Source organism: Eutrigla gurnardus (assembly GCF_963514095.1).
Source record: "Eutrigla gurnardus genome assembly, chromosome: 8".
Lineage (NCBI taxonomy): Eukaryota > Metazoa > Chordata > Actinopteri > Perciformes > Triglidae > Eutrigla > Eutrigla gurnardus.
The window spans coordinates 22,958,053-22,982,732 of record NC_139922.1 but is presented as its reverse complement, the minus strand read 5'-3'; the positions used below and the strand labels follow the sequence as shown (position 1 = coordinate 22,982,732).

Sequence of the window (24,680 nt, the reverse complement as noted above, 5' to 3'; positions counted from 1 at the left end):
AGCTTTGGTGTCAGTTTGCTCTCAATAATAGTGCCCAAGTACTCCTCACACTTTCAATGGTTAATTGCTGAAATCAATGATCATTTCTTGGTTTAAAATCAATAAGTTATCTGAATACCAGTTGTAGAAGTAACCTCAGCTCTGTATCTGGTCTAAATCGTCCCTGAACCACAAAAATCTATCCATCATCCCAAATCCGGTGATGAACTTGCAGAAATCTGCATAGTATTGTGAACTTCCTGCTTCCGGGTGCTCGTGACCTTTGCCCTCTTTAAAGCCCAGTCTCTTCCTGCAATTGTGCCATCTGTGGACTGACACCCCCGTTTCCCTTCTTCTGCCCTCTTATCATTTCAACTGTTGGACGTGACACGTTCCAGGCGGAGACAGAAATGGAAGTGAATGTAATAAAGACCGAGAAGGGAGATATCCAAGTGCAAAAACAGCAAAGTGTCTCTCTAGAATAAACACATTCCCATGTTTGTTCATCGCTCTGCTCTGCCTTTATGATAACAAAGTACAGACTCCGCAGCTTAAATGGCTACAAACAGTGTTTTGATGGAGTTTTATTACATTTTACAGCACATGTAGACTACAGCAGCACCCAGGAACAGACACAGGAGCATTTAGCAATATGAATTATGATTCATCTGTTAGTGAAATGTTACATTTTCATATTTGCAAGAGAAATGTTTATGAGAATCGCTCTTATCTGGCACTGGACCGACAGCAGATTTGTTTACAGACAGAAAAACACCACCGTTTCCTGCCTTCCTCGGTTTAAAATGATCAGATACATGATGAAAAACAAGGAAGTGGATTATGAGAGGAAGGTGTCTGTGACCCCGTCAGTTGCGTAACAAACAGCACAATGAGTCGAAGACCAGAGTGAGATGATACGCTGTACAATCTGTGCATCTGGTATTTGTGAAGCACAAAGACCGGATTCAGTTCTGACATCTCGCTCCTGAAGCTCTCACTTTTCTTATCAGCTTTTTTTTTTTCTTCTTTTGTTTTTACGATCCGATATCAGACTGGCTGGTGCTGGCGTTACTTAACTTGCGTTGCTTCCCCCGCTCTCCCCTGCCCCCATTGAGAGCATCGGGCTGGGCCCCTGCTCCAACCTGGTCCAGAGTTCCCTCTCTGGGTAAGTGGCTGACCACCGTGTTGATCAGGTTGTTGCGGAAGCTCTTGCTGAGGAAGTTGTAGAGGATGGGGTTGGCGACGCTGTGGAACAGAGACAGGCTCTGCACCACGTTCAACGAGAAGTAGAGGCCCTCGATTGCGTTGCAGCTGAGGGAGAAGGGGCGGAGGTCTTCTATGGTCATGAGGAACATGACCAGGTGGTACGGCAGCCAGCACAGGACAAACACCAGGGAGTACACGTGCACCAGCCACACGTCCCGCCGGCCCTGCACGTCCGGTGCTGTTCGAACCACGCGAGCGATCAGCACGTTGCAGGTGATTATGATGGCAGCGGGGCCCAGGAACTGGAAGATCAAGCAGAGGAAAGCCACTGAGACGAACCACTCGGTGTAGTTGGCCTCAGGCAGCATGTAGCAGCCCGGCTCGTCCCACTCCAGGATATCCACGTGGATGTTCTCCAGCAGAGCCAGGATGAAGGAGAACACCCACAGGGCTCCGCAGAGCACCCAGCGCCGACTACCCACCACCGGGAAGAGGGCCGGAAACGAGGGTCTGGCCAGGGACAGGTAGCGCTCCAGGGTCATGAAGGCCAGGAAAAAGGAGCTGCTGTAGATGTTGATGACATATATGAGGTTGGTGACCTTGCAGAGGAAGCGTCCCCACAGCCAAACCCTGTCCATGGTCACCTCCATCATGAAGAAAGGCAGGACGGCTATCACCATCAGGTCGGACAGGCTCACGTTGATGATGCAGAAGAGGACCCCGTTGGCGGAGTGGCGTCGCCGCCAGTTGACCCAGACGACCATCAGGTTCTCCAGCAGGCCCACCAAGAAGACGAAAAGGTAGATGAGGAAGAGGACGATGCGCCGGTAGTCTCCAGCGGCGTCCAGCTGGATGGTGCACTCATCGTAAAACCACGGTGTGCCATTGTGCATTGAGTGGTTGTGCTCGTTGCCGCTCATGGTCTGGAGGGAAAAGCAGAGGGAAACCTCTTTTTTTATATCCGGACAGAGTTCAGGTTTACTTTGGGGTTAATCTGATTATGTTTCCAGACGTTACACAACAGAAGCAGAGGAGGAGGAGGAGGAGGAGGAGGAGGAGGAGGGTGGCCGACGTGCTGGGTTGAAATGTTACTCAAATGATCTCGAGAGGCCGATACTAAAACCGTAACAGATTATTAGAAAGCCATTTTACAACCAACAACATGCAGACCAGAAGATACAAATGTCTCACTTTGAGGGGCCGTGAGTGCATGTTTGACTTGGTTTATGATCAGAGTTCTACAAGCTGATCCATAGCATATTATATCAAGAGCTTTCCACCGGTTAAGCATTCCTATAAAAACACAACAGAAGCACAGGAGGTGGTCTCTCGATGGACAATTTAAAATAAAAAAACATGGATTACCCACAAAGCAACAGTTTGGACTGAGTTGGATCTATTATGCTAGCAGTGGCTAATGTAGCCTCAATCAGTGACGAGGAGCAGGCTACAGGGGTCGAGAAAACTCCCTACTGTCTCACTTCATAAAGCAAGCTTGTGGCCCTTTAGAGCCGAGACATTTATCATAAAACGCTGTTGACTTGATAACTTTATTTCCCCCACACAAGCAGTAGAACACTTGTAAACAAACTGATGTGTAAAATCAGATCATTTAAGGTGTTACATCTCCAGAAACATAGAATTGGACATGCCCTTACCTTGTAGTGATGATGATGAGTGTACTGGAGATGAAGAGGGCAGGTCCCTCTCAAGGCCTCACTGTCTTCTAGAGGTATGAAGCCCGCAGACACCAGATTCCTCCTTTGAGCTCTGATGTTGAGGGCTATCTGAGCAATCAAGCAGCCAGGAGTTTCTACCCTCCCATTTTACACACACGCACACACACACACACACACACACACACACACACACACGCACGCACAGGACATCCTCGGTCAGTGGGGAATGGTGTAAGACCATGGATGCCCACACAGCTAAAGGAAATGTTAAGTTTCGGACATAAAACGTTTCCTCAAATGTCTGTTCAGTTCATCAGAAGAAGACTTAACACAAAAACCACTACAGTTTCCATCCAATCTGATGACTGTAGATCAAACCCTTCTGCTTCTCGTTTCCACAGTCAAAAAGCTCAGCATTTAACATTTAACCATCTTGGTTTCGTGTATTAGCATGCTTACTAATATTTGCTAATTAGCACTAAACAGCATAGCGAAGGCTGATAGGTTAGTTTTGGTCAAAAACCAAATTATGGTCAAAAGTAATTAAGATCTAATACTTGTACTATTAATATTTAAATTTTGTGACACTAGTACTTTTTCTGGGTATGTACTAATCCATCCTGAGTGCTAGTCCCAGTTAATTTGGATTTCTGCTTGCAGGTTACAAGAAAAGAAAAAGAAAATCAAACAATAAAAGGATCTGCTCAAGTCAAATCAGTTCAGGCAGATCTTAATCATTTTATTATCAACTAACTGTATATCGGGGGTTTTTTGCTCAGCGCTTTTATTTGCACCATCCTGTGTCTGATGGATGTAGCGGGTAGGAATGGTGCAGAAACAGTAAAAACAGGCACCATGTAGCAGAGAACAATGCCAGGAAGCTGTGGCGGCATGGTGAGTGACGGGCTGCTAGAGAGGAGGTGGGAAGCCTGGAGCACATCACTGAGGAAGGGGGCTCTTTAACCTAGACGAACACACACACATCCTCATCATCACACAAGTGAGCTGCAAGTCTGGCTTCTTCGCAGCTCCTGCAGGTGATGACGGAGCAGATCTGGCTCGACGACTTGACAGGTCAGCGTTGAACTTGACGGTGGAGTTTACTCATGTGTTCATCTCCTGTGAAAACCTTCTGCCGAGAGGCCAGATGAGTCCTTGGCGAAGTCACGACAGAGGTCAGCGCGACACGGAGAGAACGCAGGAATGTTTGTGTTGGCTGAGATTCACACTGATTAATTGGATTTGCTCCCCTGGACGCGGTTTTCCTACCGGATCGTCAGCAGTTTGTAGCTCGCTGACCTCTTCAACGACGCCCTCACTTCTGTCTCGCTGCTCATCCTGCCCTGAATCCCATTGTCTAAACCCGTTAAATTTCTGGTGAAACAAGTAGGAACTAGTCAGCAAATTCCATCTCCTCTGATAAAACAGGAAGGAACCAATCAGCAAAAACACATCTTATGGAACGAATGTGACAAAAAGTCATCCACTGACTCCAGTGTTGTTGTCAGGCTGGATTAAAACAACGAAAGCCATCATTTTCTTTTGGTGACATATTTCTGTCTAAACTGAAATGGTTGAAAAGGCATCCTTGTATTTGCGGGTAGAATCATCACAAAAACACGTTCCCCAAAAAAAACAAGCCAAACATTTTTCATAAGTTCTTTGTAAAATATATTTTGGTCCAAAAGCTGATTTGCAAAAATACAACATGTGCAATCACCGAGTAGATGAGGCGTCACACGGACTGAACTGCATGGACGCCGCCTTGCTCATCGTGTCACTGTGTTAAGGCTAACTGCAGAAGCTACTGAAATGTAGTGTTATTTTCAACGTTTTACACAGTACCCTGGTTATCACCAAACCTAAAATGTCATTACAACACACAGACAATAGTTCCTAGTTCTATAGCTATATTGTCTAAGTCTTACCCCATCATAATGATTCACAAAGCGCACATTTGCCATATTTATGCACAAAACCATACATCACGTTAAAAAAGGAGTCGGTCCAGAATAATGGGCTAATTTTTAGGAAGTGTTCAAATGTTGACACATAATGGTATTCTGTAGAAAAAAAAGAAAGAAAGAAAAAAGGCAGTACTGTTCCTAAAATGTGGATGAGTCACTTCATTAATGCAAGCCCAGCACTGTAAGTGAAAGGAAGGTCAGCCAACCGACATTCTCTTCACAGCCTCCGGGAGCACTGAGATGCAGGGCCGCCAAACATGTTTACAGGCTACATTTACATTGGATGTGCTCTCTGGTTAAATACCACACAGTTACCATTTAAATTTAGTAAAGACTTGGTGGAAAATCATACCTAGTCCATTAAAATTGCGTTTCATTTCACTGCTGAGTTTATTTAACTCTATCCAAAGTGCAAATCCTGCTAGGTTAGCTTTCATCCCACACGTTTGGCACTATAAACATTCAAATGGCCTGCTTCAATTAATACATAAGTTCAGAGTCTACACCATCATTATTGTTGTAATATTTCAGATTATTGTTGGGATTTAAGGAACAGTTTAAAGTTTGGGGAACTACAGTTATTCACTTTCTTACAGCAAGTGAGATGAGACACACCAAGACAAGGCTGCAGCCAGCAGCCTTTTAGCTTACCTTAGCATAAAGACTGATAACAGAGGGAAACAGCTAGCCTGGCTGTGTTCAAAGATAAAAAATATGCCAAATAGCTCCTCTGAAGATGACAAGGCTAGCCTTTTCCCCCTGTCTTCTAAAATGCTAATGCTAAGGTAAGCATTTCCTGGTCCTCCTGCAGCTTCAAATTTAAAAAAAGGTGCCCTGTGGAGTGTTTTTTTGTTGTTGGAAACAAACATTTCCATCCTCATTAAACATTTGAATTAAAATAAATCCAGAATTGTTTACATTATGTTCATTGCTAGTCTTTTTCCTGCGAGGCCTTTGCTGGCACATTTCTGCCAGCAAAGTCCAGTCCAGTGGGACACCGTTGTCAGATGAAGAAATGACTCGATGCTATTAGAGGTCATAAACTTCACAGGGAACCTTTAACAGCTACACATGCGAGTGATGTCAATCTTCTTCCATTTCACTTTTAGCAAGAAAGTAAATAAGCACACTTCCCAAAAAATGTGAACTTTTCCTTTACGTTTGGTTCATGCCTGGAGGAACCAGAGCAAAGTGACTGGAAAAAAGAAAAAGAAAAGAAAACTTATATTTGATCTTGCACTGATGTGGTGTAACACTGATTCAACAGCAGTTTGTTTCAATGCACCCTAATGCTCCAGAGTTATTCCTTTAAATAGTGCTTAATAACTATAAGAAATCATCTTAAATCTTAAAAATAAATATATGCATCAGAAGTAGTACATTATGTTGCTACAACGTAAGTAGTCTGATCTCAGATCACTGCATTTAAATGATCTGTGTGTGTGTGTGTGTAGTATTTTTGGTCAATGGTAAAAAATAGATGTTTAGCTGTCAGTTGGATCGACTCATGGCAGCGTTCATAGCCGAGTGTTATGCAAAGATATTAAAGATGAAATCTCGAAATCGCTTGGCGTACTGCTCGGGGTGGACTGTGGAGATCTCAGCGCCGGCCTGCAACAAACGGAGACAAAGAGGAAGAAAAAAGGTCATCAACTCGAGATGCACCGATAACCAGGGGGGGTACCATGACAATGTGGCTGATCTATTCAATTCAATTCTAGGTTTAAAGACTTTATGCCAGTTTGACCAATTTGTTGGCGCATTTAAAAGGTTTACACTTGAATTAAATACTTTGTTTACCAAGTTGCTGGTGCACAATTTCTTATTTCAATAATATATAACAATGCATTAAATATCTATGAATTAATTTGTTACATTTTGTTTGTACGAAGTTATGAAAGTAATGTTGATGTTGCCTTACACATAAAAGAGACACTTCCAGTCAGTGAGGCATACAGCTTATTAAACACTGGTATAGGATTGCTACTCAGCATCGGCCGATACCCGGGTATTGGTATCGGGACAGAACAGGACGGATCGTGTATCCCTAGCATCAACATCATCTGTATTGTATATTTCAGGACAGAGTGAAGATCAAAAGGTCGCCCTCTGTGCAGGTACACAGGGCGTTTTGTTTTCTTTCTTCTCTTTCCTTCCTTTGCCACTCACCCCGTGTTTGACCGTTTTCGCTGCATGTGCGGCTTTCTTCTTGGTGTCGTACTGAGTGAGGACGTCAATCAGGCCCATGAAATAGACCTCCCTCTGAGGGGCTCCTGAGATGAAAGGCAGAGAACAACCGGGGTTATTTGATTGGCTCTGTATTGACAGCATTGTATTGTGGTTCTCTCAACAATCATCAAGATTAAAGCTTCGGAAAATGAATGTCAAAGTCTCTAAAACTATACCATAATTATATCCCAGAAGATCTAGATGGGGATAGTGGAGGTAATATAACACACGACCATATAAATATATAAACTTTAAGTCTATAAAATGTGTGCAAATTGCGAAAAACATCTCAGTTTTTCTGAGCTGAAGAAGACATCCTCCGATTTCTTGTCTTTTTCTATATGAGCCAAACCTCAGATTTATTCAATTTACAGAGATATGAAACAGAAAAGCAGCAAATCCCCTCCGGAAATAGAAAAGTCTTTGGATTATTATTTGATTATCACAACAGTTGCAGACAAAATAATGAATAATTAACTTGCATAAATGTATATGAATGATCTGAATGAGTTCCATACAGCAAGGAAACATTGTACAGATTATAAATTTGGGAAAAAATAAAGCACTGGTATTGGACTGGTACTCGGTATCCGGAGAGTTGAAGTATCAGGTACATCTCTGCCTAAAGGGCTTTTCACACCGGCAAAGAAAATGAGAACACAGAATAAAATGAAACTGTAGAACATTAGCTAACGAAGGCCAACGTGAATATTTGAGTTCCAGACATTTACTGAACCAAAATAGTTTTCATGTCGGCTCCATGGGAAGAAAACAACAGTGTTTGTAGGCTAATGTATGGATTCATTGTATTTCCCCGCCCACCGTAGCGAGTGGGGGCGATGAAACAGGCGCCACTTTGCTGGCTTTGCATGTTTGACAGAGAGTAACAGAGAGGGACACTTGTACACAGTGTTCCTGTAAGCTATTAATAATAATATTTAGAATATTGATGTTATGGGCTTGAGTTTTCATTAAAACTTTTTCTCTTTCTTATTTTTTTGGCCTGAACCAAGTATTCACCTGAGCAGCTCCCGATGGCATACACATCCACATAGGGGTCGAACTCCCCCGGCCCCAGAGGTTTGCAGCAGGACATATAGCCAGCGATTCCCTCTGGAGAGGTGCCATAAGAGCCCACCGTAGCGCCTGGTGCCAGGCCGTTCTCCGCATCAGGCTCTTCCTCGTTGGAAACCTCCTCGCCCTCCTCCTCATCCCGTTCAGCTCGACCCACGTCGTGGATACCGAGCAGCAGACTGTAGTCCATGATCTTCAGCCTCACCAGAAACTGGTGGAGACGAGGTTGAAAAAGAACATTGCCTTATTGTAAGAGAGAGGTAAAATAGTGCTCCTAAATCTATTTTTAATAGTTTATAATCTTTATCATCAAACTCAGATGCGTAGTTCTTGATTTTTTTGGTTGTGTGGATGTTTTTTCTTCATGTTATTTATTTTGCATTTTTCTTAAAAAGTGTCTTACACAATTATCAAAATAGCTCTGATTGATCGAGCAGGCTATTAATCATTTTATGATCAATCCAATCAAATTATTTTATAACAACATTTTTCCTTCTTCAGAGCAGTGGTGCGTCCCTACTGTGCCGATGCTGCCTCTGTGTGGTGGAGGAGTGCAACAACAGTTGCCACATTTAACAGGTCACCTACCTCCACATCTCTGTTGAGTTTCTCCATGAACTTCTCCTTCTGCTCGTCGGTCACATACACCTTCTGCATGTTGTTCCTGAAGTCCATGTCCTTGAAGGTAGGAAGCTCTTTTCCCTTTAGACATAAAATACATCTTTAGCAGGACATATGGGATGAGAAGGATGAGGTGGCAACAATATGATAGAAAATGGAGAGTAGGTCAGAGGTTTCCTTTTACCCGTTCTTTGTCACTTGCTTCACGAGCCACCAAAGAGCCCTGAAACAACAGATTGCCATGAATAAAGAGGCTAAATGCTTTGGAGGTTTCATCTTAAAAATAAAATTCTCCACCAACGATTGAGAAAAGAACAAAGAAGAAGAGGATGGAGAGCCTTTGATGTTGCTACAATGGTTATTAATGTAGGGAGGTATAAGTGCATGCTGCGAATATGGGTACCGACGATATTATCATAAAACTTCAGTGGGTTTTTATGTTTCCACCTTATATTATGCATTCCATGTATTTCATCTTATTTTTATCCTCTTGTAGTGGCTGTTGCTCGGAGGTAGAGCGAGTTGTCCCCCAGTCCACATGCAGAAGTGTCTTTGGGCAAGACACTCAACCCCAAATTACCATTTATAATCAAGTGTGCTTTATTTTCCATTCATTATAGCATTCTATCCCCGTTTTGATGTTGATTCTATGTCTATTGTTATTATTATTACTATGATACATAAATAGAAGAGTATGATGTCGCTTCTCTTGTGAAAGCAAATCAAAAAAGGTGTGAACGGCCTTACTTCCTGCGCATCTCAGGGCCATGTTAGTGAGTACTAGTTTCTATACAACTTCCTTATTGATTGATGGTGGTGAAGTTCCTCCTCACCTTCAGGTCGTACTTCCTGTGAACAACCAGTCTGTGGCTGAACATGTTCCTCATGACGATCAGGTAGGTCTCCTCGCTGTCCACGCTCACCCGGTACATACCCAGGAACTGAGGCAGCAGGGTGCTGCCGTGACACTTCACGATGTGCTGCACACAGGACACAACTGTGAATTTGCATGGCAGGTGTAGAGAGTGGAATATTGTTGTCACGGGCATACGGTAAAAGACAGATGTACAGATGGAAGATAGCTAGATAGATAAGCAGTCCTAAAAAAGGCACAGATTTGGTCATATTTAAACATCACTATGAATGCAAAGCAATTACTGGGTGTATTCAGGTTAGACTCTGAGTCGTACTCCGTCAGTTAAAATACACACCTGCTTCTCATTCAGTGTCCCCTGAAACACACTGGGCAGAATATCACTCTACCCTGTCCAGTTTTGGTTTGTGCATCAATATTTTTGAAAATGTGTATCCCCTGGGTGTCTGTACCAGTAGAAAGATACTCAGCAGCACAGAGAGCTGGCTTCAAACCCCAGCTAAAGTGCCTCATAATCAGCCAGGAGACCCAGGGAAAACAGGGATCTGGTGTCGTGTTTTGCCAACCAAAAGTGGTTGGCGACTACATGGGCATCAGAGGAGACATATGGTGGTCTGCGCCCTCCGCCACATGTGGACCCTTTTACTGTCCACCCGTGAACACGCCAACCTTGTGCTGAGGATTATATTCATTATTTTCTCAATTGATTAATCTAGTGCTGGTCAACATATTAAAACACAGTTAAAATAATGCCTATTACAGTTTCCCAGAGCCTCAGATGACCTCTTCAAAATGCTTGTGCCAGATATTCAGTTCACACGATCACATCAAATAGAAAAAGTCAACAAATGGTGCCTTTGATTCAGCATTGGCACAATCTGTAATCAAATTTAAGCAATGGATGCTGGGTGGTGTGATAATAGAACATATTGCAATATGAGATGAAATTTGTCTAAAAAAAAGGTAAATGTTTTGCCAAATAATTGATACCAAGGTAGCTATCCTTTTAATACCTTTTGCCGTATGAGCAGCACAACTTCATGGCAACAACAACTAAATTAAACTATATAAAACTATCAGTTTAATAGCCCTATATCTTTCAAAATGACTATTTGGCAAAGACATAAGATTGAAATTGTCAATCTAGAATCTCTTTATGTGAACTAATTTATGTGGCATAAAAAAGAATAAGAAAAAAAGAGGCTTTCATAAACTTCCATTCAAAATCAATACAGAAAATGTTTGGTTGAAACGCTCGTCTTAAGACCAAATCCCTACACTTGCCAACAAACACAAAACCTAATCCTAAACGCTCAAATTCATCCAAATAATTCCTAAAAGCCAAAAGCACAACAATGATGAAGTCATCTGCAGCCAAGCCATCATGTTTTAGTTACAGCATCTCAATCCTCAATAACTCAGAATTTCACTTAATATTAAACAGTTGTTCAGCATTCAAACAACTAAATGTTGACAACAAAGAGGAGAAACCAAGGCAATAACCTGCAACATGCAAAGTGTCATGATGAATGAAGGAGGCAGTGCCAACGCAGGAGCTCTGATAACAATGAGTTCTTTCAGGGCCAAGTGAATAAAAAACAACACTCCGAAACAGAGCTGCCATTTTTCCTCGTCTCCCTCCCAGTTCTATGTAGGCTGCGTAACCACAGGCTACACATTCCAATAAGAGCTCAAAGCAGCCAAAAGTTTACTCAGTGGTATGTTTAGCCTGAAGTGAGACCTACTTCTGAAGTAACCACGCAAGTCAGCCAAACACCGATACCAGGCCGGGGCAGCAGATGTAAAGTAAAGCCTCACAGAAACAAAACAAAAAAAGAATAGAGGTGAAAGTGTGTCACCTGGTGCTTATCTCTCCTACAAACGCACTCTCCTATTTACATGAACATAGATGTGTTGATATGAGTATTTGCATATCGTTAGCAAACCAACAATCATATAATAGTGTGTTTGTTCCCTGTGCTCCGCACAGCTGTAACCTTGATGAGGAGAGGTTTTGTTTTGTCTGTATTCTACTCTCATTCCCCACAGGGAGGTCAGCAGTCGTGTTCTGTTTGGTGAGGCACCTTAAAGCGAAATGTATGTTCTTGCTCAAGGAAACTTCAGCAGGACAGATGTTTCCCCAGGTTGAATATATAGCCGTCTTCCTACTCACTGCACCACTTTGAAGCTCCCGGCAAGATGTATAAATCTAAAAATAATCATATTTGGGTCAGCTTCCCTCACCTATGAGGCAGGAAAACCATAAAAAGAAAATCCCCAGGAAGCGCTCATTTTATTTTAGGTTTTAAGCTACAAAAGGGATCAAACAAAGGTTAAACAGAATGTTCTGTAAGTAGGACACACAGAGCTTTACATACAGTTCAGTAAAGCAGACAGGAGGTAAACGACCCTGTCTCTGTGTGTGTGGTGTTACCACATCTGGAGACTGGAGGCAAACCTTTAATGAATGACTGAGGGGAGGATTGAATGAGGGCATCTGGGAGAAAGGACTCAGATTAACAGATGCTCACTGGGAAATTATAGCCTGGTTTTCACTGCAGCGACGACCACGATTTACTTCAAATTTCATGTCATTCAGCATTTTGTCAGATCCGAGTAGTAAACTCACTGAATTCAAATTCAGGTCATGTGTGAGCTTTGAATGTTAAAGGACAAGTCTGGTGATATTCTACATTTTTCTTACGGTCAATGAATCCCATGAAAAGACCCAACTGTCAAGTGTACACTACGGCAGGTTTAATAATAAGTTAAATGAATTAAATGGTATGGCCCAGTCCTAAAGGAGTGATTTGTGATGGGTTTTTAAAGGTTTACAGTATGAATCTAAGGTCCACAGACAGGACAAGGAGGTCAGAAAGTATTGAGGGATGCACTGTTGATTTTTGGTCATTTCAATAGATTTGTTGACTTAAGAAAAATACTGAATATCGCCGGGTTTTCCTTTAACTACCATCCTTACCTGGTGATACTCAGACAGGATGCTGTGCATGTCCGCAACATCCTCGCTGGAGATTTGCTTGATGACCAGCGTTCGGTCGTAGGAGTTGAGGAGCAGACCCTCTCCCTGGTCATCTACACTCCTCATCGGGGGGCTGCGGGTCAACGAAACCTGGAGAACATGAAGCACAGAGGTAAGTATAGCGATCATCTACATTTTAGTTAGGATTATTTTAAAAAGAATGACGTTTGCTTTAGTATCGTCAGCCAACAGTCTGACACCGGATGCATATTAAATAGTACTTCACTACGTCACATACCTGATAGTCCAGATCCTCGATACCAAACCGTTCCCTGAGATTTCGGAAGACCTGAGGACAGTATTCTTTGAACTTGAAATGTCCTGGAAGATTTTCTCTGCAAAATAACAAGTAGCTGGTTGAACACACGCTAAACGGATTTTCACACGTTCATTGGCAAATTCTTTAAACGTCTGCCATACTTTACAGTCCAACACAGACTTCAGGAATTCGGTATCTGTTTATGTTTTATCTGAAAGTTTGGCATAAATGAGAGACAAGACAGTGTCTGGTACATTCTTATAAGTCTAATTTATGCACATTTCAATCAATCCCGGGTTAGTCTATCAACATATTTCTGTGTCTTACTTGTTAAAGAGGTGGTTGTTGACTTTGATCTTAGTGTTGGCTTTAAAGTCGTCAGGTAGCAGCATGACAGGAACAGGCACCTGGTTGAGATCATTGATCTGAAAGAAAGAAGGTAATTGCCAAAGAGCCCACATTAGTGTCTAAAATAGGAGTGAAACAAAACCGTATTTTAATCATCAAGCAATCTGCTCTTTGAGTTGAAGCAATTAGTAGATTAATAGATTTGTCCACGAAAAGGAAAATTAATCTGCAGCAATTTGATGATTAATTTAATATTTAGGTAATTTTCAAGTCAACACATGTATTCTCTGGTTCCTGTTTCTCACATGTCTCAGATTTCCTGTTTTCTCCATTTTATATCACCATAAACCGAATATTTGGGGGATTTGAACCGATTTGAATTGTAGATTACATGTTTTTCCCTGTTAAGAAATAAATAACAATTAGCTGAAGCCCTAATATTCCTCAACTAGCATAAAAACCTAAAAAAAAAACATTTAATAAAGAATGTCCATCAGAACATCTTCGTGCCCAAGGTGATGTTGTCAAATTTGGTGCAAAAATTAATTTCTGTTGATCAACAGCAGATTTCGTCTACAACAAAAATGTTTGCATTTCTATAGCCTATTATAAACAATGATTAATAATACTGCTATACTGACTGGGCTTCGTCGCTCACAGTCAAGCTGAGGCTTCTATACCAAAACCATTTGTACACATTAAAGTGTAACGTTACACTTGTTCACTGAGGGAAGAAGTCATCAGATCCTTTAAGTAAAAATAGCAACATTATAGTGTAAATATTTAAGTAAAAGCTCTCATTCAAAATGTTAAGGCCAAAGTACTTATGTTTAAGCAAGACTTTCACATAAATTATCAGAAGTAAAAGTACTTATTATTCAGAATGGCCCATTTCAGGATAAAATGCATTATATCACTGGATCAGGCCGGCACAGTAGTGGTTAGCACTGTGAGCAAGGTTTTCTCAGGGTACTTGGACTTCCTCCCACAGTCCAAAGACATGCAGGCCAGGTTGGGTTAATTGATGACTCTAATTTGCCCATAGTTGTGAATATGAGCGTGAATGGTCGGTCCCGATGTGTCCTATGCTAGTTGTACCTTGCCTTCACCCAATCAGCTGGGATCAGCCCCGCTCAGATATTGAAGTCTGAATAAGTATATGAATTTGATGGAGCAACTTCAACAAATTCCAACAACTTTATATACTGCTGGGTAGCTTAATCCTTATAATACACTGTCATTTATTATGTTGTCTGTTTTGAATAATCTGAATCTATCATGTAACTGTATGTTGTCAAATAGATGTATTGGAGTAAAAGACAATACAACTTTGGCTACCAAAATAGTGGAGTATAAAGTAGGACATACACCTCAGCATTGTACTTGAGTAAATGTAGTTAGTTACATTCCACCACTGCACTTGTTATACTGCATTCTCTGTCCCACCAGTTTAAATAAGATCTTACTATGCCTGTTTCCCCCCAGCATGGGCCTTTACTGTATCATGATAGCTGTCACCAAACTCAATAGTATTTTAATAGCATTTTATTAGCAGTTAAAATTGTGTCCCCATAACAACATAGCCAGTTGATAGCCGTTTAACACGAACAGGCGTCGAGGTGTGTGTGTGTGTCTGTCTGTAGATCCGGTGCACAACGTCCGACAATATTCAGTCAAAGCATCAGTGTTTTATTATTTTCTCCTCTGGTGTCACAGATTTGACACTATACCTGCTGGCTCACTTGCTAACTGCTAACCAAGCTAGCGGCATTTACGTGACACAGACACGTTAGCATTCCCTTTTAGCTTCCAGCCGACTCACCGAGTGATTGACGCCCCACATGAAGACGCTCAGGACCGGGTCGCTCGCTCGAAACACTTTCACCTTCTGCTGTACGAAATGTTTCTTTTTCGTCTTCGTCTTCGGAGCCAGGACCACCATCGGACTGGAAGTGGCCCCGGAGTTACCGAGGGCAGCCATGACTACAGACGGGCTCTCCTCGTCCCCTTGGCGTGTAGGCAGTGACACTTCTTCCTGATGGCTTCCGTTACTAAGCTAATTTAGCTAACGTCTCTCTCTCTCTCGCGCTGCTCCTCCCCGAGACTGTCTCGCGCACCACACGGCGACGACGAACCAAAGGTCACCTGTCTTCCTCGGGCTCAGTTACGCTGACGCCGTTTTCACAACGTACAATTTAACGTTTAAACCTGCGCGATGAATCATTATATAACTTCATTAATGCGTGACTATTATTTCCAAATCATCGCTGACAGTCCACCACCGCCCCCTCGAGCCCACCCATGTTATCATCAACCACATGGTGGGTTTATGATTGACAGGTGGCAGGGACCATTCAAATCGAGACTAGTGTGTCAGGTGACCCCCCCGATGGGCGGGTCGAGGCCGGAGCGAAGTTACATGCTGCGTTCACACACAGGTGGACGGTGGGAGTTATCGGCACTTTAACTCCAGCACGTCGTACGTTATTCCAGTGGTATTCAGACCCTTTATTTAAGTAAAAGTACAAATACCACAGCGCAAAAATACAAAATACAACAACCCGAGGGTGGTAGGAGTAGCCCACTCATGAATAATAGACCAGATTATTATTATTATTATTATTTCAGAATAATATATCACTGGATTATATCTGTCTACATTAATGTGTAAACGTCACTAAAATGCTGCTGGCTACTTTATTTATTGTTGGATAGTTACATACATAATAATACATCATTAGTTCATTCATAGTTTGTACACTGTAATGAGAATCTGCAATGTAAGGAAAGCTTTAAAATAAATGTAGTGATGTAAAAAGGTTGGCTTCCCCCCATAATATTAAGCCTGAGTCTGATGATTTAATGATTTACAAGTAATTATATTCATATAGAAAAAATATATATACATTTATTAATGAGAATAATTGTGTTGTAGAATGTATTGATGATAAGCATCATAAAATGTTTATATTTATGACTTTTGAGCCAATGCTCTTCATCAAACAACCATTTTGTCCAGGCTTAAATCCTAAAGGGACTCTCTGCATCTCAACACCACGCACACTACATCTATATTATATCCTGTACTGAGACAATATCATTTATATATCCTGACATATTGATTTCCCTCCGAACATTTTATGTAGTCATTTCACATCAGGGTGTTATTAGCTTCAGAGACCTCCTTCAGTGTGGAGGTTGAGGAGAGGTTGCTATGAGACGGCCCGAGCTTTTATCCTATAAGGTGAAAGTGGAGACGCTGTGTGCAGCTGTACATGTATATACTGTTCAAACAAGAGTCTAATGAGCCTTTGTATGAGTCTGTTGATGCAAACCTCCTATAGGAGTTTATTGACTGACATTAACGAAATATTTCAGCCCATTTTTAAGGGTCGACACAAGCTGCACTCCTTGATTGTGTTCATTTAAAAAAAAAAAAAATCTAATTAGTGTACGACTTGCTCACACAGCTGTTCCAGTTCCCCTTTAAGTAAAAGATCTCAGTACAAGAGCTGTTTGCTGCCTCTTCATACGTTAAACTCAAACATATAGTGTAATCCAGGCATTTGATGTATTGAAGAAGAATTTTATGAATCCATTAATGTGAATGTAGCATAAAAACGTGGGTTGTTACATAACACATGCGAGTGAATGCTTCAGTGGCTGTGCAAGGCTTTCATAAGGGCAAACATTTTGATATTGATTTGTGGTTATCAGCGTCCTTTGAACTTGGACATGTTTTGTTTTTAGTCGATATTGTTGTTTGAGAGTCATTGAAAAATATCGAGTGAACAGAAAACCCAAACTGTGTGAGTTGAACCTGTACAAGAACTTTATTGATTTAAAACAGGCCGAGGTGGTCAGGAAAGTGAGGTGCTGCATATGTTTCAAGAATTATATCTAATTGCATTTAAGATTGTATGGGTATTGTAAATGTTACTGCTGCATAATGTAAAGCACAAGAATACGGGCGTGCAGCTTGCAGGATCATTTCTGCGACCTACAGATTGATAATCTTGCAACGGTGTCCATGCATACTTCCTCTGTGTTATGTCGAAGTCTGACTATCCATACATCGAACTGAGCCTCACTGTGTATTTAATCATGCAGTGAGCCTATCTATTAAATTTGACCTAAAATTTCATGGGAATCATGTGCTGTAATTCCTGCAAAGATCACTAATTAAAAATGTATTTCTATTAAAGGTTTGAACCTTTTCATTCAGTCATTTGAACGTGAGCCCCTTTTTTCAGGGTTGGGTTTGAGATTTGTCAAAACTATGTCATAAAAAGGCAGATTATATTTATTTTATATAAGATTAAAATGGGAATAAGGTGTCTTCCCAACACACCCAGTTAAATGCCTGAAAATTGGGGAGAGACTTTTAAATCATCTAAGTTTAATATTTTCTCTCTTACCGGACCAATAAAACCTATATTTAATGGTTCTTTGAGGCATTCAGGTGGAAACACATTTCATGTACTGACGTTAAACGGTCCGTCGTGATCAATACTTTCCGCTCTGCAATCAAGAGCGTCATAAAGAATGGCACACGGATATGTTTCCTGAATCAATCAAGCGTATGTTTTCATAGGAGCATCAATACTGTGTTGTAAATGCATATTTTATTTGTCCTCGGAGGAGAAGATTTTCCTTGACTACCCTCTCTCATGCCCTAAACAATTTCTTTTCTAATAAATGTGAGAAGTAGCCTGCATTACAACACGATAAGCCATCTTACTATTTTTTTGCACTCCTATAGAAATCAGAATCACAAGGTAGCCACACCCTAAATCATATGCTGCTTTTATTTTACTCTAAATGGGACCATGATTTACTGAATGAACATTATGCTGTAGTGAAGAAGTAAAACTGTAGGCTGAGACCTTAAACTCATGTTTACAATGTAAACAATACTGAGGTAATCAATCAAGTGGGAAGTAGGGCCGTTTTATCATCGACTTCCATGCAATCAGACTTTCTTTCTTCCTCTTTTGCAACCAGAGGAGTCGCCCCCTGATGGTCAGCGGAGAGAAGAGGCACTTTCACTTCGGCTTCACGTTTCAGCCCCCTGAAAACAACTCATCCTGGGAACATGAGTGTCTGATCCAAATTTCCACGTCAAACAGTTGTCAACCTCACAGTGGCGTTGTTGGGGTCCAATAAAGTCAGTGAGATTTATTGTTTGGGGCCCATAAATATCTGTCCTAAGTCTTAAGATAATCGATGTATTAGTTGTTTAAATATGTCTGTCGGGACCAAAAGCGGTGGACTGACAGACCGAGGTCGAGGACTACAAGCTGGTACTGTTTTTATTACGCTTTGGATAAGAGGAATGTAATTCTTCCTACCTTCTGGGTACAGTGCCTCGCGCCGGATGCAGTGTGACAACCAAACCACCAGAGGTCACTAGGTATATAACCCAAAGCTTATCCTGCACAGTGATTTAATAGATGCTTATTGATTTTAAACCATGAATCCCTTGTGTGGGAATTAAAGCATTGATCATTTGTGGAAGGAAAGTCTGCATGAAATCAAGGACAGAATAAATAAAAATTGTGTGACGTGATGTTTTTCTTGTTTATAATACAGAGTAACTTTTAACATGCGCTGCAATAAGACAAAAGGAGACTTAAGTGTGGATGTTGTTATCCACTATAATAAGCGTTCTCTCTTTTTAACCTTTTTTTTGGGACACTTTGCTTTTCTTCTCAGTAAGTTACATTTAAATTTCAAATCAAGTAGCCTGTACAGTATTCATCATTAACATATTAAAGTGGTGTGAAATATTTGCAGCTGTTTTTCTAGGTCAATGATGTTTAATACAAAATGAGTGGGCATAGTGTCTATTGTATGAGTGTACAGAAAAGGAATAAATGAGCATAATCATCCTGAAAAACACAATTTCTCACCAACGCTTATACTGTTTGTTAGGGGGGAAATAACCATAAAAAGTCCTTGATTTCTTTGTTATATAAAGGGGAACACTGTTATACACCACCTTGCTGGATATTTTCTGCAGAAGACGGAATAAATCTGTGATCTGACAAGCCCCTGTTTAGAACTGCCTTCAACAAGCAATGCAAGCTGTCAAACAACACCACTAAATGGGCCAATCTGCCACTATTTGTCCAAGTTGTTACTTTAAAAGAAGTCGCATCTCTGCAGAAAGTGGTCGGCATTATCGCGTCCTTAGTGTCTGTTTGGACATTTGGGTTAAGGTTTCTGCCAAATCGCTCCGAGCCAAAGAAGGTGTGAGGGGTGTTTTGAAAAAGTGAACTTTCCATAAGTTAAAGGTCGTTTTGTGATGGAACTCTTGAGAAAATATATTGAATTTTGTAGAAAATGTTGTAATTACATAGTAAAAAAAAATACAGTCCTTCAGTTGATACAGTTGTTCTTCTATCTGACATACAACCAAACAAAACAAACCCATAAACCACCGAAAAATACAGTGTATCATTGATCCATTTTGAGCTGAAAAGAAATAAATATATAAATGACTGCTGAAGCCACAGGCAACATTTTTGCTGGTCCCATGTGCATTTCTGCCTTCACTGACTTCTTTCCTCTCCCAGGCCTTTTGTGGCATCTCTTCCATCATAGAAACTCCTTTCATGGAATAAATCAGAGCCATACAGCCTGCACAATGTCCAGAGGGACTGAAATGCTTTATACAATACCCTCTGCGTGACGGAGAACATGACTGCTGCATTAGAAAGCACCGGCAGGGTTGATCATTGAGAGGAACCTCACTGTACGGGTGCCAAACGTGATGTGAAGCTCCAACGAATGAGTCACATTTTCCTAGTGATGTGTTCTGAATCATTGTTATTTATGTTACTTACACACTAAGGTCTTAAGTATGCAAATGAATGCAAATCAAAACAAAAGAGAATAATAAGTGTGTCCTTGAAATGATCCGTCTGTTATTCTCTATTCAGGGCTACACTAGCGCTGCAAGTGCAGGAGCCACAGTTCCAATTCAGTTTATGTAAATCTACATGATAAGAAATACTGAGATGAATAGTACCGTTAATATGAGTTTTATTTTGAAACACAAATGTTCACGAATAAAGAGAATGTATACATTTGTTATGGTTGTAAAAGGGTTTCTTAATCCACATGAAACTCTTTACAAAATACGTTTAAAAACAAACTTGTCCTACGATACACAGAATCGACATCGAACACAGGGTGAAGGAGATTTCTACATGAGGTTTGGAGAGCTGGCCGTGAGGAGATGCAGAGACATGCAGCGATGATGAAAACGACAGCAACAAGACGATTGACGGCAAACTTGTTGGCAACACAAAAGGTTTGTTGCAAGACAAAAAAAAAAAGCTAATTTAAAGAACCACTTTGTTTTCATCCCCCGGCTTAGCCAATGTTTTCAGTTGGAACTAGGGGTGTGAATCTTTGGCTTCACAGCAATTCGATTCGATTAACGATACAGTAGTTGGCGAGTCGATTCAAGGACGATTTTTTTTTTTGTTGTAACGATTCGATTCGATTCGATTCTGTAACTCGTAACCAAAGTTCTATATCCATTAAATAAACATGCAATAATGCAAGTGAGACTATCTGTATTCTTCTGAAAGGTGAAAAACAACATATTTATTCTAGTCCTGCATAATATTTGATGCTGAATACAAAAATGTAATTAAACATTGCTCAGTTATTTTGAACATTATTCAGTAGACCACATGCTGGGAGGGGAGAGAGTGTCTTAAACGTATTAAAACATTAATCATAAGTAAGAATCACGATTCATCCGATTAAATGCATTTATATTGATTATTGGTGAAGCCAAAACGATTCATTCTATTTATTTATTTGAGCAGATCGATTTAGTAGAATCGATAGGACTGACAATCGATTCATCGATTAATCCAATGAGTCGTTACACCCCTAGTTGGAACTGATTCGTTATGAGCTTCCATTGTTATAACTTCATGCCTCCCAGTTTGGCAGACTGGAAATCTAATGAGACTTCTCCCACAACACAGTTCCTCTGGAATCACAGATATGGATGGGCTGAGGACTTGGAGTCCAACAAAAATCCAAAGAGATTTAAAGAGGATCTTAATTATGAAGAGAATCATTCTCGCTACTAGCTGAGACTTAAAAGACTGAACACTAGAGGAGCTGCACACCTACACAGCTGTTGTCAATTGACCCTGCTAATTAGACCTCCGGTTAAATAAGCTGCAGCTATTCTGGGAATTACACATTATCACCAAACTGTATCAATTGATATAGTCTGATACTGGTGCAGCATGCTTTTCAACTGACTTCAATGTAAACTCACACACGTCATTGTTAGACAACCAGAGCAACTGCCATTGTATAAAGAGTGAGATAGACCACACAGGCGGTGGAGTGGGGAGGTGGATGGGTCAAGTACAAAACTAAAGGTAAACGTGGACATTTTGTCATGTCGATCAATGTCGAGTCACGTGAGTCGCTCGCTCCACGTGCCCATGTTCAGCAGGCATTAAAATCAAGATGAAATGAAAAATGTCTTTTCATATTGTGCACCTAATAAAAGAGAAATACATTTCTTTGTATTTGTACCAAAATCCAATTATTGTTTCTTCCTGGAAACCAATAATATCATGACATCCGTCCATCAGTCAATCTGAAACTTTTGGCAAATAAAGGGGCTGTGTGAGAAATGTTAAAGTCTAAGACCACCCACTTTTTTAGTGTTGATTCAAATGCAAAGGATTTAATTGAAATCTCTCTTGTAACTGTACAAAGCTCATAGCACAGAAGCCAAAGACACTTCCATTACACTGGATGGTTCACCATCCTATTTGCATGTTAGCATTTGCTAAATTAGCACTAACAAATGTGATGACTGTGGAGTACACGCCAGCCTGAGTGTAACCATGAAGAGCAAGTGCCCTTCTTATCAGGAGTGTTGCACATAACGAATACTGGTAATTAAGTCTGGACATTATCGCAAGACAAAAGTCAAAATATGCACCCGGAGCATCAGCCCCATAAAATGTCAATAGTCATTGTTTATATTATATACTGTGTTTACAACACTTACAACAAAGTATCACAGCTACTACGCCACTAATTCAACATGTGTCACTGCCAACGAGAGGATTATCTACAGATCTCAGAGGCAGTAAGTATTTTCTTTTATAATGGGTGGAAATATCAGCAATCTAAAACATTAAAATGGCAGATGTTCGCCTAGCGAAGCCAACAAGCTCATCAGAGTATTTTTATTTAGAGATGCTGAAGGTGCTTGCGCCCTCATCGGTTTTGTTGCACCTCTTGTTGGTTTGGCCGGCGACCTCGTCCTGCTCGGTGACCAGCTCATTGCTCTCATGGGACGAATCCTTCATCCCGCTGTAGTACATGGGCACGCTGTACTCCGCCGCCTTACCCTTGTGTTCCCATTTGCACTTGCAGAGCTTTTTGAACGCCACGCGAAACTTCTGAGACATGAGGTTGTAAATGATGGGGTTGATGGCGCTGTTGGTGTAGATGCACATGCGGCAGAGGAGCAGGAACCAGGTGTTTTGGTAAGGCGGGTCGATGAAGGAGTTGACCACCACCAGCGTTCGGTAAGGCATCCAGAGCAAGGCGAAGAGGACGACCACCACGGCCAGCATCTTTGTGATCTATCGGTGGCAGAGAACGAGACGGAGGAACCAGGAAACAAGGAGCAAGAGACGAATGAGGAAGAGAAAAGTTATAATCACCCAAAATTCTGAGTGAAGTGAGTTTCAAAACACATTATGCATCTTCAAAACGAATTACGTGTGAAAAGACTATACCTGGTGCTGAATTGTGGAGGTAGATTGTTTAACAATTTCTGTTTTGGGTTTTTTTTTGGGCCGGCCTGAGGTCAAGGCTCGATGATGCACTATATAAAAACTACATTTTGTCTGGAGAAAGGAAGGAAGCTGCTTTGTATCTTGTTGGTAAGTCAGAAACTAATTGTAGATTTGGGTTTAGGCATTCTGTGAGTACAGCTAGTTGTAACATTTAGTAAGGTATGTTTGCTGAACAGCTACTATTTTTTAGCTCTTACTTTATCGGCAATGATATTTTGTTGTGTCTTTCTTTTGACAAATGTACTTCTTGTAAGTCGCTTAATGCCTGCTAAATTCCCTCAATGTAAATGTAAATGCTAGAGGAAAAGACAAGGGGTCGCCAATGTCGATGCGATTCATCCCCTGAGAACCATGAACCAGTAAAGTGATCCAGTAATTGTTGAGAGTTTGATTTTTGACCATGATGATGAAGATGTGCGTCTCCCTTTTACGCTACCTGTTTCCTTGCAGAGACGGCACCCCTGCTGGCCTTGTTGGTGCTGTTGGAGTGACCCTGGTGGACCGACCCTCCTCCATCGCTCAGATGCGAAGCCAGCGGGCTCATGAACAGAATCCTGGCGATGAGTCCGTACAGCACAGTGGCCACGACGAGGGGGATGACATAGAACATAGTGAAGTCCAGGAAATAGATCGGCATGTAGAAGCTCCTGGAGACGCGGTAGCCGCAGGTGACCACCACCCCGTTGGAGTAGATGGTCTCATCGGTGTCCACTAAGAAGAACCACATGATGCAGTAGAGCGAGGTGAAGATCCAGACCGCGGCTATGATCCTCTTGGCCCGGGAAACGGTGCATATGAATTGGGCCTTTATGGAGTGACAGATGGCGATGTAGCGTTCGATGGTGAAGGCCGTGATGGAGCAGGACGACGCGTTGATGCCCAGGTACTGAAGATAAGTGATGCACAGGCATCCCGTGTAGCCGTAGATCCAGAAGGCCACGACGTCAGAGATATTCGGCAGCCCTGCAGCCAGCAGCACGATGAGGTCGGCCACAGCCAGACTGACGAGGTAGCAGTTAGTCGGGGTCACCATGTGTTTAGTGCGCAGCACGACCAGCACCACCATGACGTTCCCGGCAATCCCAACGACACAGATGAGCAATGTCAAAAATATGGTTATGACCTGCTCTTCGAGAGGTTTTAGAGGTATTTCTGTCAGATTTACAACCTGAGTGACATCTTGAAACATGGTTGTGTTGTTCTCCATTGTGTTCAAGCAATTCAGTTGATCTCCAGAGGCACAAAACAAGAATCCTAAAGAGGGAAATAGAGAGAAACCACAGATAGGAACTGCACATAAAACTTGACTTTAAAGCTATAATCAGTCATTTTAGAGTCCTGATGAGAGGTGAAAACAATATGAAAATCTGAAAGTTGTCACGCTAACAAAGAACACCTGAATATACAGATCATCTCGGCTTTATGGAGCTTCACAGTGAGTTTGGGTGCAGCTGCAACTTTACTGTTTCGGTTCATTCTCACTCATAGATTAATTTCCAGTTTCAGCAGCAGAAAAAGCTCTAAACGCACTGGACACTAGCTAC

The 24,680-nt window shown here is 41.5% G+C and overlaps 3 protein-coding genes and 1 long non-coding RNA gene across 4 annotated transcripts; 1 reads left to right on the top strand and 3 right to left on the bottom strand.

Moving 5' to 3' along the window:
• Window positions 1–550: 550 nt before the first annotated feature.
• ackr5 (atypical chemokine receptor 5) lies at window positions 551–2,975 on the bottom strand. The gene is made up of 2 exons (XM_084015009.1): window positions 2,844–2,975; window positions 551–2,108 (listed from the first exon to the last, which is right to left on the bottom strand). The coding sequence occupies exon 2, from the start codon at window positions 2,103–2,105 to the stop codon at window positions 1,014–1,016; it is 1,092 nt and encodes a 363-aa protein (XP_083871135.1). The 5' UTR covers window positions 2,106–2,108; window positions 2,844–2,975; the 3' UTR covers window positions 551–1,013.
• A 528-nt stretch (window positions 2,976–3,503) lies between these two features.
• On the top strand, window positions 3,504–6,477 carry LOC311016974. The gene is made up of 2 exons (XR_014597577.1): window positions 3,504–5,685; window positions 5,941–6,477. It is a non-coding gene; the product is annotated as an uncharacterized lncRNA (long non-coding RNA).
• Window positions 5,149–15,591, bottom strand: pip4k2ca (phosphatidylinositol-5-phosphate 4-kinase, type II, gamma a). The gene is made up of 10 exons (XM_084015005.1): window positions 15,099–15,591; window positions 13,256–13,353; window positions 12,908–13,004; window positions 12,610–12,759; window positions 9,589–9,735; window positions 8,940–8,978; window positions 8,723–8,836; window positions 8,081–8,345; window positions 7,001–7,104; window positions 5,149–6,442 (listed from the first exon to the last, which is right to left on the bottom strand). Exons 1-10 carry the CDS (start codon window positions 15,255–15,257, stop codon window positions 6,362–6,364), a joined length of 1,254 nt encoding a protein of 417 aa, XP_083871131.1. The 5' UTR covers window positions 15,258–15,591; the 3' UTR covers window positions 5,149–6,361.
• A 6,927-nt stretch (window positions 15,592–22,518) lies between these two features.
• On the bottom strand, window positions 22,519–24,343 carry LOC311017792 (thyrotropin-releasing hormone receptor; the record flags this gene model as incomplete). The annotated part of the gene is made up of 2 exons (XM_084016371.1): window positions 22,519–22,920; window positions 23,573–24,343. 2 exons carry the CDS (start codon window positions 24,341–24,343, stop codon window positions 22,519–22,521), a joined length of 1,173 nt encoding a protein of 390 aa, XP_083872497.1.
• Window positions 24,344–24,680: the final 337 nt, after the last annotated feature.